Source organism: Rhagoletis zephyria, unplaced genomic scaffold (assembly GCF_001687245.7).
Source record: "Rhagoletis zephyria isolate East Lansing unplaced genomic scaffold, Rhagoletis_zephyria_1.1 Rzeph_scaffold_02918, whole genome shotgun sequence".
NCBI classification, from domain to species: Eukaryota; Metazoa; Arthropoda; class Insecta; order Diptera; family Tephritidae; genus Rhagoletis; species Rhagoletis zephyria.
This window is the reverse complement of record NW_016160002.1, coordinates 15,042-34,382: the sequence shown is the minus strand read 5'-3', so window position 1 is coordinate 34,382 and position 19,341 is coordinate 15,042. Positions and strand designations below refer to the sequence as shown.

Sequence of the window (19,341 nt, the reverse complement as noted above, 5' to 3'; positions counted from 1 at the left end):
GGGATATTTTTTAACAAGTTTTTCTTAATTTTTTTATTTCATTTTATTTTAATATATTTTTTATTTTTTCAATTTAATTTCTTTAAATTTCATTTTACTTCGTTGTAGGTGATATAATTTTAATTTAATTTAAATTTATTTCATTGTTTTATTTTTTCTATTTAATTCAATATTTCTCAGATCTGACTTTTTTAAATATTTATAGATTGGTTTCGCCAGCAATTTAAGTGCATACATACATACATATTGGCTTACCTGCTCACACATTCGCCGCATAACGGCATAGTGTCAGGATGGCCGAGCGGTCTAAGGCGCCAGACTCAAGTGTGAAAACTTGCCCGCAATGCGGGTACGGAGCTTTCTGGTCCTCTCTGAGGGCGTGGGTTCGAATCCCACTTCTGACAAGATTTTTTTTTAATTTTATTATAAATTAATTGTTCAAACTTACATTTATTTTTTGATATTTTTTTTTTTTTTGATATAGTTTCTTATATCCGATTCAGTTTTATTTATCAAGATTTTATTTTTGTCATTCCACTATTCAATCTATATTCCTGCTCACTTCTTAATTCTGATCATTTTTATTTACATATGTATGTATTTCTAATTAATTCTTTCAAACTATTTTTATTTTTTCGAACTGGTTTATTCAATGTATTTACATATATATTTTTCAAGTACACTCAATATTTAAGAATAAATGTTCATTCATTTCTAGTACAAGATTAATTATAAGCACGCCACATATTAAACAATTTTAACAATTATTATTTTTTTTTTTTGTTATTTAATTTGAGTTATTTTTCTAATAAAAATATAGTTTACTCTTTAAAACTATAAAACCCGTATAAATTCAAATTTCAAACTTTGTGCAATATTAAAAAAAAATTCAACAAACTTTCTTAATGATCTCCACCATTTTAATTCAAATTTTTAGAGTATGCAATTTGGTAGCCAATTCAATTATATTCTAAAAAAAATGTTTCGAACATGCTTTGTACGCACAATTTTTGAAACTTTGATTTATAAGGGTTTTGTTAAAGAATAAACCATATTTTTATAAAAAAAATAACTAAAATTAAATAATAAAAAAAAATTGTTAAGATTTGTGGTGCGCTTATTTTATTTTTTTCTGGTTTATAATTTTATACATTTTTTTTTTCCAATTTATATTTTTATTTTTTTATGAATTAAAAGTATTTTTTTAAGTTTTTTTCATTAATGAATTTTCTAAATTATCTCAATAAATTTTTTTTTAACTAACGCAGTTTTATGATTCGTCTTTACTATATTTTGTTTTATATACAATTTTTGAATCTCTATTTACGTGTACAATAATTTTTTTGGTAATATTTTTATTTATTTTTTCAATTTCTTTCGGCTAAATTGAATAGTATTTTTTCTAGTTTATATTGAGTCTTCGAATTTTCTTTCGATTTTCGAATTTAAAAATTCCAATTTTCTTTTTTAACTGTTTGCATTTACTTTGAATTTATGTTAGATTTTTTACTTCTTTAACTTATTTATTTTCTATTACTTTTTATTAATTTTTCTCATTTGTTTTTAAATAATTTTTATCCTGATGCATTTTTCCTAATTTATCGTTTCTGAGTTTTGTTTTTATTTTGTAAGTCATTCCTGTGTACTTATATAGCGCTTATTTTATTTTAGCTATTTTTTGTGAATTGGTTTTACTTTTATACTGTTTACAAATTTTTATTTATTTATTTATTTTTGATGTATTTTATATACTTTTTTTCCTAATTTATTTTCACCCCTTTTTCTTAGTAATTTCTATCGAATACATTTTACTTATCTTGAGTTTATTTTAATATATGTATTTCAATTTTCTGTTTGTAAATTATTTAATTTTTTGATTCATTACTTTAACTTGCTATTTTAACTTGTATAAGAACTGTTATACGTTTTTTTTTTGTATTCTGCTATTTTAGAAAACTACTTTGGATATTTGAGTCCTTGAAAGATTGTGAAAAATATAAACTCAAATAGTATCTTAGCCGCCACAGAAGTAAAATCTTAGGCACAAACCACGCCGCAATAAATCTTTGAAAAAATGTATGGCTCTCTCGATTTATGACATATGACATTATGACAACAAAGGCAAGGATAGTTGGGGGGACATGTACATTCATATAGATATGTATGTACAAAAAAAACACACACACACAGAGTTAGTGACACTAGAAACCGCAAGGCCACCAAGAAAAGGGACAATTTTGCAAAATCTTAATAAAGCGCGAAGCAATAATTCAAAAAAATTATGACTTCAATGAGTGAGTGAGCAATAAAACAAGGGATAAACTTTAGAATTATGATCATTAAGTAAGGCCAAAAAAGGAAACTTATAAGGAAGATGAAAGGAAGCAATTTTGCTCTTTAATGGAATTCGCGCTGCATTGCATATAAATCAAAAAAAAAAAAAAACATTTTCAAAATATATGAATGAATGGCGAAATAAGAAATGATGGTGTTTCTGTGAGTATGAAAACTATAAATTTATAAAGTAAACGACTGTAAAAGCGCAGGCGCGCATACAGTTTACGAAAGATCACATTGCGCAAGAGACGGGATGAAAGGAATAGTCAAAGACGCGAGAAAGTGCCATTTTGATAACTTCTAACTGACATTAAATTTAAATGATTTTTAATTTGTACAACCTTTCAAAAGTACAATACATATATTTTATGTGCAGCAACGAAGCAGTTAGCTTGAAACTAATTGTGCTTGCCAAGTCAAATAGAAAATTTTTTTTTGCTAATCCAAAGCAGAACAATTCACCTTCCTACAAAGAGAGAGAAAATGCTACCCTGCTAGATGCACACAAAAAGTAGAGCGCGAAGCTACAAAAAAATGCGTAATTAATACGCAGACTTGGAAGCGAAGGGCAAGATAAAGAACACGTCACCTACTATCTAAGTAAAGGGTAAAGGCTTGTGAGAAGGCAGTAAAAGCGCAAATTAGGGAAGGATAATAGTAGAAAGTAAAATTGCTGCATTTAGTACAAAACAATGAGGAAATTTACGAAACAGCAGGCAGAGAAAATGCATTCAAGCGGAAAATTGCAGACAGATGCCGAAGCCGAATAAGCCGAAGCGTTTGAGGTAAAAGGATGCTCCGAAAAGAGGTGCAGCATATTATAAAATCTCAGAAAATTGTGCTAGAGAGATGTGGGGATATGCCGTTTGAATAAAAAAAGGAAGGAGGAAAATACAGCTCGAAAGTAAAAAGTGACATTTGGAAAAACGGATTTGGATCAACAAGGAAATTGATGCAAACAGCATTTATTAAATATGTTTGAATAGTAAAAGAAGAACTTGACTGTGCTTTTTCTTTTTTCCACATTAGGGGAACTGACTTCCTGACCTGAGTGGAACTCATTTTATTGTCATATATAAAAAATATGAATTCAAAAGCAAGTAAGCTTTTCACTGCCGTAGCCGAATAGATAGAGATGTTGACTATAAATTCTGTGTGTCGCAGGTTCAAATGCCGGCACATGCAGTATTTAAATGATAGAAGAAAATTTTTTAATATACAAAATTTAAAATTTTCACATGAAATTTCAATTTGCAAACGCTTGTCAATAGTATTTTCAATCTTGATAACTTATCAAGAAAAGAGCTTTTCAATTACAATTACAATTCTTGATAAATAACAAAAAATTTACAAATTATACAAATTTTTTATTTATCTAGTGCACAGAATCGGGCTGTAAGATTACTTCACAGGAGCGGACACGTTGAAAATTAAAAATAATGTCTATTTAACACGGGTGTCCCAAAAGTATCTGTTAATAGTTGTTGTACCTGGACCTTTGAGGTACTTTGCATTCAAATCACGATGCGATTGCCTACAATCTTTCGCGTACAAATTGTCGATGTAGAGTTTTGTCTGCGTAAGTATTCAAAATTAAGCCTTTTAAGATAATTTTTGAAAAAAAAAACTACTCTGTAGGTGAACAAATCTTCACAGCAAAGGGCCGAAGTCACAGTACATAGTTAAACTATTGTTAACTTAATCACATGCAAGACTTGAGCTATGAGTTCAAACTTTACAGTCGCATAGTTAGCTATGGATACTCATATCGACTAAAAATATACAACTTGAAAAAATCTAAATTTTTGTATACAAATGTGGATTTCGTTCCATAAAAAATTTTAAGTTAACGAGAGTTCAACTATAGGGACAAGCAGGGTTAAAACTCTTGTTAAGTTGGTACTATGAATGAATATGAAAATCGATAGTTGAACATTTGTCAGTGGTTAACCACGCACTGTGAATTCGGCCTCAAGTGTTTTAATGACAAAGCTTGGATCGCCTCTAGATTCTAGAAAGAAAATTTTATTTACGGAACTAACTAATTAGCGGGGATGGAAATTCAAACTTTCAAATTGCACCAAAAGCAAAAATAAATGCACTTAAAAAGTCAATGTTTTATATACAATTTTGATAGAAGGAGGATACCGCAAAACAACTTTTACAACTCACATTCAACAAATATGGCTACATATAAAAAACGACGTTGGAAGGAATCTCTCCAGAGCAAGTTATTCAATCTGACATTTTAAAACGAAATATTCGCTGTCTATCTGAACTGACATGCGCCATGAGATTGTATAGCGACAACACGAATTGCTGTAACTACTTTTTGATAAAGTAGAGCCTTAAACGTTACTAAACGTTCTACTGTCTAAATACCGATTCAAAATCACAACAATCAAGTATTTCGTTGAGAAGCGGATTGGAGCATCTATCGTCGTGGAGCTCTATCGTCAGTTCCTGCTTCCAAGCGGTACATAAAAAGCAGCACCAGCTTGTCGCTATCAGCTACAGTTACGTCCGTCTGGCCACATTTCCGTATAAAAATAAGGAAAGAAAACTAATTTCGCTGCTAGCGAAAGGTGACAATTTAATTAAGCAGATATTAAATTGGTTTTGGCTTCGAAGCTGATTCTAAAATTAAAGTTACAGCTTCTTCTGTTTAAAATATAAATATTTATTAAAAAATATATTCCCTTTCGACAGCGCTTGATTTGACTAGTTGATTCTAACATTGTTTTCGGCTAAACTTTTATTGCAAAGTCTGGGGAATAGGCAAGATTCAACTTAAAAGACGTTAAAAATGTTTCTAGACAAATTTTTCAAAGAGGCACTGCAGAAGTCGATTTTTTCCAACGAGTTTCGTCTTCCCTTGTCAAGTTTGGTTTGGAGACAAACCGGTTTTGGCGTTTTGCCATCTTCAGTGTCGTTTTTCATTCACGATTCATTGTGTTAGTTTATAGGCTAACCCTACCAAAATTGATGGGAGGATTTCCTCTTGATAACCATATCTAATCATCATGAGACGACCTGTGTATGTACATATATCCGTCCTGTTCCGGTTTGCGATTTCGGCTAAATTTGTCGAATCCAACTACATAAGCTAGCTGTTCTGGTTCCAAAAATCAAGTAAATTTTTAACCGACTTCAAAAAACGGAGAATTTGGTTTAGATCCGATCATTGGATAATGAAGAAATTAAGGGTACTTTTAATTTTTTTTTATGAGAATTGAAGTCGGATTGTTTTTTGCCCAAAAATTACTTGTTCCATTTCAATTTGGGTACTAATATCCAAATGAATTGAAATGTACTTTTTTATAACACTGTCTTTTTGAACTCATGATGGAATAATAAGACAGTTTTATGGTTTAAGTTTCTGACACCTCGCTGCTTTATAAAACTTTAAGCGGCATACATTTCAAATAAGGCAGCGTATTATCTCGATCTTTTAACTACAACTAGTATAATTCAACCAGGAATTAGGAGTTCAGGATTTTTGATCTCCCTTTTTAAATAAATTTTGCAGACACTTTCACTTTTGAAAATTAACTACCTATTTTTTCCTGAGAACGCTTTCTTCATATGTACATGTATGAGCGGTATGCAAACTGAGCAAATATTTGCATTGAAAACCTAAACGTAGACTATATTCAATCCGCAAAACATTAGCGCTTGAAAAGCGAAGCTTTCAATGCAGGCGGTTGATGAATAGCGGCGACTGGCACCTAATTTGCTGTTCTCAATGGTTGCAGCTAGCTTACTTTGGCAGCACACGTAACACTCACAAAAAAGAAAATAAATAAATAAAAATGTTCCCGCAGTCATTTATAGTTTCCTGCGAAGGATTATGTCGTCCATTCGTCGTTTGTAGGGTTGGATCTATCAAAGGCGTTTGATACCGTCAGCCACTTCACGCTATGACAAGACATTGAGGCCTCCTCTCTCCCACGTGGACTTAAACGGTGGTTAGCGAATTATCCGAGTGGTCGACATTCGTCAGTAATTTTTAGAGACAAAACTAGCAAGGGGGTCCCACAGGGTGGTGTCCCTCCCCACTACTGTATAACTATTATACTTAAAAGCTCCCTCAACCACCAGAGGGGGTCTCAATTATCTCTTATGCTGACGACTGCTCGATAACGGCGTCTGGGAATGGAATCGATGATTTGTGCTCGAAAGTAAGCGGTTACCTCTCCGAAACTTCTCGCTTCTTCACTGCAAGAAGCCGACACCTCTGCCCTGCAAAATCTTCGGCAACCCTTTTTACCAACTGGACGAAGGAGGTCAGACTACAGCTAGGAGTTCACGTCGGTGCCTTATAAATTAAGACGGTTAATAACCCAAAAGTTATCGGAGTTAGCTTCGATAGTCTGCTCTCCTTCTAGGCGCATACAACCGCAATTGCTAATAGAATACAGAGCCGCAACAAGGTCCTCAAGTTGCTAGCCGGCAGCACCTGGCACCCAGCAAAGACAAAGAAACGTTGCTGGCAACATGCAAGGCCAGTTCTAAACTACGCAGCGCCTGTGTGGTCGCCGGGGACAAGTAGGACGCAGTGGACGAAGCTACAGACCTGCCAAACCACGGCACTCCGAACAGCGACCGGATACCTTCTGATGTCGCCACAAAACCATCTACACGGCGAGACCCAAAAGTTCCCTGTCAGGGAATGCTCTTAAAGCAATTCCAAGTAGGGTGTCACCGACGTGGGCAACCGAAGAGACATGTGCTTGCGGCTGAGCATTCGCCAAGGCACGTCAGAAGGCTGGCACGACTTTTCATTCAGTCATTTAGTAGATCATTATAAAGTAGACAGTGAAAGACTAGTTCATTTTAGGAGTACATAGTTCTATTTTGACTGTGTTGCATATTCATCCTGAGGTTGTTTGTAAAAACGCAGCAGCTGCAAACATTTGTGGCATATCAGCCTTTAATAGAAAGTCCTTGCATTTGCAAACAAATTCCGCAAGTTGATAGTAAGCATCACTTGGGTATCCGGGCAACATGTTCGTACCATGTTGACAGGTGGATGAATGAAAAGTAGGTTAAATAAATGCCACCGCGATTTGCTTTAAAGTTTGAAATGAAAAGAAGATAAGGAGAGGAAACAACTAGAAAATGAAAGTGAAATTGGCTAAGATGGGCGACAGGCGCTTAGAGTCTAAACGGATAGATGTATGCATGTACATATGTACAACACAAACCTTTAAACGGTAAAATGTTTGAAGAGCTTCGAAGAGGGGCGACTACTATAGCAGTGAAGGAATGAATGAAAAGTCTATTCATAAAATAAACTAACATTCTGACTCCAATGTCACAAAGATCAATTTAATTAGAGCAGCGATCAATTATCATTTGATAACATTAAGCGCATGCAAAATAATTTGCAGTTTCCATAGCCGCCTGACTTTTACGGAAGTCAGTAATTCAAATGCTTTTTTTCGCCAATAAATCATAATTAAAGTAGCGACGATTTAAACCGATTTGGACACGAAACAAATGTCTGACAACAAAGATGTCAAAGCGAAAGCAATGCGGACCACCTAATGGAAGCGTGGAGATGAAAAAAAAATAGGATGAAGTAGAAATAATCTAAGCTGCCAGCGGGATGTCCAAGGATTTTGACACACACAACAATCACACCTATGTTGCCGCAATATTTGTAAGCACTGTAACAGCCTGACGTTCGTGCACAAACGCGCTGGGCTGGCCGCATGCTCGATGGGTATAGAGAAAAAAAAAATAAAAATAAAATCATAAGCAAAAGTGCTGGGGACTCCAGGCGCACGGCATGTGGTCACTTTTGTGGAGTTTATCAGCGCCGCTTGATGGCCAGGTCGATGCATTTGTTATGTGTTGTTGGCATTGGTGGTAGCAGACATTTGGTTGCTCTGTGGTCTATGTGCGTTGCATTTGCTGATGACTTTAATGCCGACAACGAAAGCTGCTTAGCCAGTGACACTTTGACAGTGATAGTCGAGGAAAGAAGGTACTGTCCCGATAGCTGTTGCAATTGCACTAATAACTGATAGTAGTAGAATTTCTTTGAAGAGACGCACAGTGGTTCAAAACTGGTATACAATGTTCATAGTTCAATGGAGCCAATTTGTTTACTATTTTTATACCCGAGCGCACTTGTGCACAAGGGTATTATAACTTTGTTCACATAACGGTTGTTTGTAACAGGCAAAACGAATCGAGATAGATATAGACAAATGTATACATAAATGATCAGAATGAAAAGAGAAATCGATTAAGCGGTGACTGTCTGTCCGTCCGTCCGTCTGTCCGTCCTCGACACGATAACTCGAGTAAAAATTGAGATATCTTAACGAAACTCGTACATGACTTCTTTTGGGCGTAGGACGGATGGTATTGAAAATGGGCGAAATCGGACTGTAACCACGCCCACTTCCCATGTAACGGTAATTTCCAGAAATACGAAAACTGTGATATTTTAGTAACTTCTAACGATAATTCAATCAAAATTGATTATTGGAATCATTTTCAGACGAAAAATAAAAATATTGTAAATTTTTGGAAAATGGGCGTAGCCACGCCCANATAAAAAAAATTCACTACAATTAAATTTTTTTTTTGAGTTTTTAAAAACATTTCTTAGTACCAATTTTGTAGAAAATCGATTCTTCTGATCTAGATAATAAATGTTACATAATAAGAACTAGCTGAAAACAATTTTAGGGTGTTACTACAAAATAAAAAAAAAAAATCCCAAAAAATTTTAAATTTAACAAAACAAATTTTCATCAAAATTTAATTTTTTTTTTAGTTCTTAGAAAAATTTTGGTTATATAGTTTTATAGATCGTTAAATTTTAGTATAATAAAGTGGATGCGTTCAACTGGTCTCTTGCTTGAACCACTGTGGGACGTAAGGGCATATGAGCTGACTTTGATATGACCTGGCAAAGCTAACATAAATTTTCCAATGTGAGTCATATAGTTAGTTGCACAGCTTTTATGAGGAAACCAAAATTTCTCGCCACCATAATTTTGATATTTTTTTCCTAACTCATAAAATTTCAAATGAAACGAAGAAGTGTCAAAAGGAATGCTGTATGCAATTCCTTTTATCAGTTTTCTTCCATTTATTCATTGCATCACTAAATCGCCTTCATCGATGCATCTTTTTTTGTCAATAATAATGGCGATATAAAAAATAGTTTATGATTGTTCAGTAGCTTCATAGCAGTCATAAAACTGCAGGATATTTTCATCACTTTAAAGTGCGGCCAACGAAATCAACCGCTTCGTTTTCATGCGGCATTTCGATAACCTATTTTTATGAACTGTCTTTTGAGTATGTGTTTGGAATTCTCTTCACACTACATAGTGCGGCAAGGTTGCATGCACATATATTTTTATTTTTAGTTTTGTGGCATTTTAACCCTCATAATAGAGCCATTTCCATGCGTACGTTCATTGTCGTCGAATGTGCTGCCCATATTGGCCCATAAATTGCAAATTAAATGAGCCAAAACGAATCTGTGCAAAGCGGCTGCAATCCTAGCAAAGATTTCCACGACAAACTTCTTTACGTGCAACTTTGTTTTCAGCTATTCTGCTAATGATATATGCGCCATATGGTTTTGAGAAATACATGCCGTTTGAACACATGCTTAATTCGCGTGAATTTCCTACTAAATTTCGAGACATTGTGGGTGATCAATTATATTTTCAAGAAAAATATTGCAACTCTATAGAACTTACCAGCTAATAATCGCTGATACCAGCTACGAATGTATGCACTTACATAATGTAGTGAGTATGTATGGTATACCGGTTTGCGGCACTTACCTGTAATTAGAACGAAAAAAAATAACATATTATAAATGTATCGGAAATCAAAAGTAGAGACGAGACATCATTTGTAAGGTTATAAATTTATATAAATTTTTTTTCTTCTTTTATAAAAATATATGTATGTAACAAATTAAATTTAAAAAAAGTTAAATAAAAAATAAATACATTTTTAAGTAAATAGAATAAAAAAAAAAATCTTTTTACACAATAAAAGCTAAAAAATTAAAAGAAAATTTANAACATATTATAAATGTATCGGAAATCAAAAGTCGAGACGAGACATCATTTGTAAGGTTATAAATTTATATATGTAATTTTTTTTCTTCTTTTAAAAAAATATGTATGTAACAAATTAAATTTAAAAAAAGTTAAATAAAAAATAAATACATTTTTAAGTAAATAGAATAAAAAAAATCTTTTTACACAATAAAAGCTAAAAAATTAAAAGAAAATTTAACAAAAAAAAAATTACGTAAAAAAGAAAAAAATAAAATAAATTCCTAAAAATTAAATGAAATTAAAAATGTATTATTTTAAAAATAATAACAACCACATAAATATGCATATGTTAAAATCTTTTGAGATGGGGATTTTTCAATAAAAAAATGTATATATTTTTTTAACATAGCGCAGCACAATTTTTTTCCATAAATTATCACTTTTAAACCTAATTGAAGTACTTTAATACTGTTTCCTACTATCCCGGTCAAGTTAGATTTTCAAGGTTGCAGTAACTTTCATAAAGCTGGTTCGAATGTTACGAACGTCATTATAAATGAAATGTGAAAGGACCATATCGATCCCATATCTGTAAAGAAAAAATTATTCAAGGTCAAAGGTCACATAAANGCAGCACAATTTTTTTCCATAAATTATCACTTTTAAACCTAATTGAAGTACTTTAATACTATTTCCTACTATCCCGGTCAAGTTAGATTTTCAAGGTTGCAGTAACTTTCATAAAGCTGGTTCGAATGTTACGAACGTCATTATAAATGAAATGTGAAAGGACCATATCGATCCCATATCTGTAAAGAAAAAATTATTCAAGGTCAAAGGTCACATAAATTGATTTTTACCATTTTTCAGCTAAACCGTAAGGTTTATCATAAAAATAGGTTAGACAAAAGTGTAGATCATGCAATTATCTCTAAAAACCGTTATGCCACTTTTGTTCCTAAGAGTCACCATTTCTGAGATATAACGACTCGAACGACATCAATTTTGTAATAATTCATTTAACTTATAAAATACTTTGGATTGAAGTTAATTTTTTAACAAGTGGTAGTATAGAAAATTCAGTCAGTATGGCGGGTGTCACGGGCCCTTTTCCAAGAACCCACATTTTTTCCATGAGTAAAGTATTGATTTCATATATGTCCATACCAAGTTCCGGTATTCTACCACAAATACTTCCAGAGATATGCAGCATGAAAAATTCCGTTTGTGCCACGCCCCTTTGTATAATCGAGATAATAGCCATGCTATCTTTTAAGCTGGGCTAAATGACAGCAGTCTGCGAAATTTCATTAAGATCGGTTGAGTAGTTAAAGCGTATCTCTGGATCGGCATGCCTTAACCTAAATGATATACAAGTGCTTTCTCTCAAAATATTTCACTACGAGCGGTGATTGAGAGAGCTTTCTTTCTAAGACTTTTGTGCTGGAGTNGATTGAAGTTAATTTTTTAACAAGTGGTAGTATAGAAAATTCAGTCAGTATGGCGGGTGTCACGGGCCCTTTTCCAAGAACCCACATTTTTTCCATGAGTAAAGTATTGATTTCATATATGTCCATACCAAGTTCCGGTATACTACCACAAATACTTCCGGAGATATGCAGCATGAAAAATTCCGTTTGTGCCACGCTCCTTTGTATAATCGAGATAAAAGCCATGCTATCTTTTAAGCTGGGATAAATGACAGCAGTCTGCGAAATTTCATTAAGAGCGGTTGAGTAGTTATAGCGTATCTCTGGATCGGCATGCCTTAACCTAAATGATATACAAGTGCTTTCTCTCAAAATAAATTTTCAGTACGAGCGGTGATTGAGAGAGCTTTCTTTCTAAGACTTTTGTGCTGGAGTAACAAAAGTCTTTCGAATAATCTTTCCATCTGTCTTACGAAAGACTTTTTACTACTATCTTAGCCGGAATTGTCCTGTAAATAAGTACTTCACAAGTGAAAAAATTTGAACGAATTTATTTATAGTGAAGCTGTAGATTTTCTAAGACTAAAATAAAACACCACGATATACATATATTTTTAATAGAATTTTCGGATCAAAGTCTATATTTATACAACGTATAGTCACATTCTCTTATAAAAACATGATGGTCCACACTTTTTGCTTTGAATTTTTTGTTCGTTTAGAATTTCTTTAACACAAGGGCTCCTGTGGCATTATTGAACCATCAATAATGCCTAATATCAATGCAACTACACCAATAACTGACACTTCATCCAGCGCTCTATTTAGACGTGGTTCCGCCCAGTTTTCCAATAGTTCGCTAACTTCCTCTTGATTGTCATTCAGCGTCATATCAATAAACTCTTCAATCCAATCGTTAAAAAGTTTCGTCTTCAGTGCGCTACCCAAAATACCAGTCAGCTTAGACTCCACATCGCCCAGTTCGACTGTTGCCTTGAATTTTCGCAATTTCAAGCTACCCGAGTTTTTTGGACGTACTATAAAACTGCCATAAATGCGTAAATTCTTCAAAGTCAAATGCAATATGCCATCGCCATAGATGTGAAATTTGGGACCATACATCCTAGTGGTTATGTTAGTCATATAATTGCCAGTGATTAAAATTTCAGGGAAACGAAAATCGTAACGCACTTTGTGCAGAATATTACTGAAGTGTAGTTCCTGTACGTCAAACTCGTCGAGACCGCTGATATTGAGATCCGTTACGTTGCCGTGTATTCTGTTGCGAAAGATACGAGTAGTTGTTAAAATTTTTGGGATACATTCTAAGTTAGTTATTTCAACTTCTCAACTCACTCTGTTTTATTAAGTACCACATTCACATCTTTATAGTCGGCATGCAGTGGTACCAGCGGTGGTATGCCTGCTGGTGGATAGCCGCAAGGCATTTGCAATCGCACAAATTCCATAAATTCGCGGAGATCATCTTCAAAGATGGTGCGCGTCTCAAATCCGATATTTTCGTTTGCGCTAACCACTTGCTGGAAAAGTGTGCTATGTAATAGCCGCATTGCGATTTCGAACTCGCCGGCTTCATCACTTTCCACTTGGCCTTGTGTGGTCTGCCGCTGCAGCAGCAGCAAAGCGCTGAAAACGAGCCAAAATCTATACATTTTTTGACGACAGCTGTTGGCATACTGATTTTAACTTTCGATTCCAATTCGGGAAGTCACCTGCGAACTTAACTAATGTACTAATGTACTTATGTTCTTACATTTTTTACAATTCGCACACCTGTTAGCTAGCTAATCTATTGCTTGTTAATCGCAAGGCGATAAAATTTGGATTATGGGTATTTTGCGGCCGATATCGGTACAATAGCGCTACACATGCAGTCATAAACATAAATTATGAAATGGAAAAGCACATAAGCACGGAACATAAAACTTTTGAGGCTATACTGCTAAAAAAGTGGAAGGGAAGTATATTTTCTTTTTTTAACTTTCAAATTGTGAGAGAAAAAATACACAGCCGTAGACAATATGCAACACTTCTTTACTCAACAATATTATAGTTCTCAATTTAAACCCAGTTTATTCTCAAAATGACCTCATTGCAGAAAAAGCTTTCTCGCAAATTGAGAATGCAATTCGTTTTCCATTGAAAACACTTTTCTTTACTCGTCAATGTTTCTAAGATAAAATTGAGGTGCGGAAAAAACTTTGTCAATATCTGAGTTCTCAGTTTAATCACTAGTCATTCTCGAACCGCAATTTTCATTGGGAAGATAAAGACCAAATTGTCTTACAAAAAGAATACTAATGGTTCTGGTAGACGATGAGAATAGGAATTCACTCTCATAATCACCGTCTAATTACTAATGAGAGTACATATCCCTTCTCATGAGAATTACTCTCATCGTTTACCAGAACAATAAAACAAGAAAGTAATAAAAATTCACATAGGTTTCAAACCATCGTCAACGCACCATCCTTTATTAAGATTTCTTTAGCATACAGATTAAAATTCTTTAAACTCCTTAGCGGAGTTACCACTCTCCATTAAGCCCAGGGATCCTCGGGCGCTACACAACTCGTTTTAATTGGCTCATCTTCACTCTCTGCGCCATCACTATTCAAAATTTTATCCAAAATATCCCAGAAGTCATTACCCTTAAGTAAAGCGTTTACGCGTGGCACCACGGTGTTCTCAATACTTTCTGAAATCTGATTTTGATTGTTGTTGATGCCCGATATGACAGCATTTTCCAGACGACGATTGAGCAGCTCATTCAATTTGCTTTCGCCCAAGATACCAGTGATGTTGGAGTCGCAGCCCTCCAGCGCAATTTTGGTCTTCAACGATGTGATTCTTATGGATCCCCACAAGAGTGGTATTTTATATTTTAAAGTACCAGAAACACGCAAGTTTTTCAAGCTAAAGTCCAAGGAACCATCACCTTCATATTGCACCGAGACGCCGAGTTGGTTAAGAGCATCCAAAATGGTGTTGGTGGCGTACTGTGGTGCAGAGGCACGTATGTTACGGAAGGTGAAATCAAAAGTTATCTTCGACAGTACAATATTCAACTTGAATTTGTTGATTTTGAAGTCGTCTAAACCGTCAACGCGGAAGCGTGTGAGCTCCTCAGCGGTGCTGGGTAATGAAAATGAAAATTAATTAAGTTATAGTAAAGCGCATTATTTCCAATTACTAAAGTACTCACTCCAAAATGCCATGCTCGTAATGTACGGAAACTTCGCTTTTCTTCAAGGGCACTAGCGGTGGTATGCCGTATTGTGGGAAACCGCAAGGCATCTGTTTCTGTAGCCTACGAATAGCGCGACGAACCTGCCATGAGATAATGAAGGTGGGCGCAACTGTCGGTAGCAGAAAGGAAAGCGTTTATTTTAAGAAATCTTCACATACTTAACTACAGTTTTTAGCTAGCCAGCCGACTTACTCTCTTGGACACCATCTTCATTTTCGTAGATCACTTCGATTTCGCTATCGGCATCGATTGGCGATAGCTTGGATTCGGGGCGTTGTAGGGCGCCAGCAAAGGCGCAGGCGGCGAAAGCCACTACCAGCAAGTATTTCATTTTAAACGTTTTCTATCTAAAGTGTGGTTGATTCAATCCTTCAATTTGGCTAGTCAGCAACCATTCACAACTGATTTCGACACAGGTGTCACCTTAACTTTTATATGTTTCGTACACGACACGACACACACATGCGAATTTTCGTACACTCTGTGCGGATTTATTATCAGATACGATTGTTTAAGTGGCGTTGTGAGATTTATGGGCGATTTATAAAATATTGTTGAAATTTACAACTGAGTGAGGGTTGATGTTATGCACTGTTTCAAAAAGCTAACGAGATCAAGCGTTGTTAATTTTTGAAATTAGTATAGTTTGCAGGTGCTTATCTTAAAAGGTTTTCAACTCAATATCTTTCTATATGAAGATGAGCTTAGGTAAGATCATAGAATTTTTAGGAGCTACATAGATATGACAGCTCAACTTTACTAAGAAATTTAGGTTGTCACAATCTGAATAACAGTAATCTACGACTCTTTCTTGATAATATCTTGGAGTAACGAGATTTAGGAGGGAGATTGGCAAACTTAATTGTTTCATTCATCGTATTGTAAAAAATAGCGATATATCGCATTTTATTCGCTATTAAATGTAGTTTCTTATAACAACAAATATCAGTGTAATATGAAAATAACTTTAAAATGAATTAGAATCAAAATAAAATTATAGTTAAAAAACTAAAAACACGCTTTTATTACAAAAAGAACTAGAAAGTATAAAATAATTTATAGATATAGCGATTCCGTTTAAGAAGAATAGGAAGTTCCCTAACTTGATTTAATTTAACTTTTTAAATTAGCTAAAAATAGAATTAAAGTGATTGGCCCGTAGTCATCGTCAAAATAAAGTACACTGTAAAGCTAGTTGCAGCATATTGACGTAATTTTCAATGCGATATCTGTAAAAAATTGCAACAAACTTTACAGTGGACTTTATTTTGACGCAAGCAATATGCATTCGAAATGTGAACTTAATCGGATCATAAATACGGTTTTCCAAATATCTCGAGTCCTGCGCCACCTATCAGCAAAATTTTTTGCGGATTTATTTCTTTTCACGCAAGTAATATATGTTCTAAATATGAACCAGATCAGACTATAAATGCGGGTTTTACAAATATCTCGACTCCTGCGCCACCTAGCGGATTAAGTCATATTTTATATTGCATTGTCCTCGAGTACTGAGCTATGTTTGAAGTTTCAAGTCTGTAGCTCATCGGGAAGTTTGTTAAATATTGACTGCAACGTTCTAGGACATACAAAGATACATACATACATACATACATACAAGTGAAGTTAAATAAAAGCTTGTAATAAAAATGTGTGTAATTTTTTTTTTAGGTTTGCGGAAATAGGCCCGCCACTTTTTCTGATTATACTCTAAAGGCCGTTTTCTCATTTAACCTTTAATTTAAGCAGTTGTTTCTTGGTTCTAAACCAATATAAAATCGTCAATCAAATGCTTTACTTTAGACGCAACTATAAATTTTAATGCAACCTTTTAATATAAAGTGAGCTTCAAAATTAAAAGTTCCATGAGAAAAAGGACCTAAGTTACATACCGTTATGAGCATCTATCCTATTTTCAGCAAAATACGGACACCTGAGTGGTCGAAGAATGCCCTATCTCGGAATTCGGTTCAAAAACGCCCTATCTCAGCTGCCGATTCGAAAAAACCCTATCTTAGCACATTTTCAATAAATTTTCAGCTGAGATAGGGCACTCTTTAATCGAGTTCTTAAGTAGGAAGTTCTTGAAAAGTTTTCGAACTGGCTGCCGATTCCACCAAGGTGTCGATATATAAATCTGTTTATCCTAAGCCCAGATTTTGAGGATATATTTGGGATAAAGTTTTTTATTACTCAACTACTCATCGAAAACTTTTAATGCAAGAATAAAAATTTTTTGTTCGAAAAAATTTTAAATTAACAAATTTCCATAAATTTTTTTACGAAAATAACGGTATAACATGAAAAACAATTTAAATTCTTTTTTTTTTGTCAAAAAAGTAAGGAATTTGGAACATCAATCAAAAAAGATAAGCACGATTGAATCTAAATCAACAAATGATTCAATTTATGTACGCAAATTATGATATAGCATTGCTATATCAACAAAAAACTTCAAGCTAAATTTTTTTATCTCAAAAATATAAAAATTTTGTGGTTATAAATTATAAAAAAATCGATCGTAAACTTAAAAAAATTAATTTTGAAAATATCAGTCCTAGGTAATGAACAAATTTGAATACCACAATAATGATTTTGGAAAGAAAAGAGTATAACAAGCAAGTTATTTTCTAAGCAAAAAATACAACTGATTTCAAGTCGTATATCAAAATTTAGGAGTACCGTTAATTTCTACATGATCAATTGATCGAAACTTTACCAAATTAGAATGGCCCCTTGAGATACCTTCCGATAAAAAAGGATAATCGAAACGGTTCACGTCGTCCAAAGTAATCCGGTACATACCTAAGAACTGCATTTTAAAAAATTGTCAACTTTATTTTATCCAATAGCACGAAATTTGGTAGACTGGTTGCCAAGGTAGGTTGGTGTTCAAAATGGGCGAAATCGTTCTATAACCACACCCACCTCCCATATAACGGTATCTTCAAAAAATCGCAAAAACTACATCTGAAAACGAGACATATGTGAATCTTCCTAAGTATTTTGACACGTTGAATCTGAATCCGGCATCAGAATCGGTCTAACGTGTCTGACCTAAGCCTTAACCTTAAAACACATAGACGGATATTATGTGACAGGCACGTTTATTACATTTATGTTACTCTGTTTTCCTTTATCTTCATTTTTATCTTTATAGTCTATCGATAACAAAATCGATAGTAGCATCCAATAAAATATCGATACCAAAACCGATAAAAATATCGATAACAAAATCGATGAAAATTTCGATAACATAATCGATAAATATCGATAATAAAATCGATAAAAAATATTGGTAACAAAATAGCTAAAAATATTAATTACAAAATCGATAACGAATCGATAAAAATTTCGATTATTATATCGATAAGTTCCGAAAATATCGATAGCAAAATATCGATCAGAAAAAGTCGATAACAAAATGTATAAATATCGATAACAAAATCGGTAAATATCGGTAACAAAATCGATAATGATCGATAACAAAATCGATAAAAATATCAACAACAAAATCGATAAATATCGTTAACAAAATCGATAGCAAAAGCGATAAATATGGACAACAAAATCGATAAGTATCGATAACAAAATCGATAAATATCGATAACAAAATCGATAAATATCGATAACATAATCGATAACAAAATCGATAAAAAATATCGGTAACAAAATAGCTAAAAATATTAATTACAAAATCGATAACGAATCGATAAAAATATCGATTATTATATCGATAAGTTGAGAAAACATCGATAGCAAAAGAGTCGATAACAAAATGTATAAATATCGATAACAAAAACGGTAAATATCGATAAAGAAATCGATAACACAATCGATAAATATTGATAATAAAATCGATAAAAGATATCGGTAACAAAATATAAAAATATCGATTATTATATCGATAAGTTCCGAAAATATCAATAGCAAAATTGATAACAATATCGATAAAAATTTCGACAAAAATATAGACAAACGACCGATCAAAATATCTATTATCGATCGATAAGACCCGAGAATCCCGAAACAGTTCCTAGATTGAGTCACTGTGCCTCTATCTATATCCTTTTCTCTATAATTAATTACCTTTATTTTAATCTTTCTTCCCTATCTACATCTTTACTTTTATCGGTATCCCCATATTCCTCTTTTTATACCCGAGCGCACTTGTGCACAAGGGTATATTAATTTTGTTCACATAACGGTTGTTTGTAACAGCCAAAACGAATCGAGATAGATATAGACAAATGTATAC

At 33.6% G+C, this 19,341-nt stretch overlaps 2 protein-coding genes and 1 non-coding gene across 3 annotated transcripts; 1 reads left to right on the top strand and 2 right to left on the bottom strand.

The window, feature by feature from the left end:
- Nucleotides 1-287: 287 nt before the first annotated feature.
- Nucleotides 288-404, top strand: TRNAL-CAA (transfer RNA leucine (anticodon CAA)). The gene is made up of 2 exons: nucleotides 288-325; nucleotides 360-404. It is a non-coding gene; the product is annotated as a tRNA-Leu (tRNA).
- Nucleotides 405-12,541: 12,137 nt separating this feature from the next.
- LOC108368013 (uncharacterized) lies at nucleotides 12,542-13,485 on the bottom strand. Its single transcript, XM_017622756.1, has 2 exons — nucleotides 13,169-13,485; nucleotides 12,542-13,091 (listed from the first exon to the last, which is right to left on the bottom strand). The coding sequence occupies exons 1-2, from the start codon at nucleotides 13,483-13,485 to the stop codon at nucleotides 12,542-12,544; spliced, it is 867 nt and encodes a 288-aa protein (XP_017478245.1).
- A 789-nt stretch (nucleotides 13,486-14,274) lies between these two features.
- LOC108368015 (uncharacterized) lies at nucleotides 14,275-15,470 on the bottom strand. The gene is made up of 3 exons (XM_017622759.1): nucleotides 15,276-15,470; nucleotides 15,039-15,192; nucleotides 14,275-14,968 (listed from the first exon to the last, which is right to left on the bottom strand). The coding sequence occupies exons 1-3, from the start codon at nucleotides 15,412-15,414 to the stop codon at nucleotides 14,374-14,376; spliced, it is 888 nt and encodes a 295-aa protein (XP_017478248.1). The 5' UTR covers nucleotides 15,415-15,470; the 3' UTR covers nucleotides 14,275-14,373.
- Nucleotides 15,471-19,341: the final 3,871 nt, after the last annotated feature.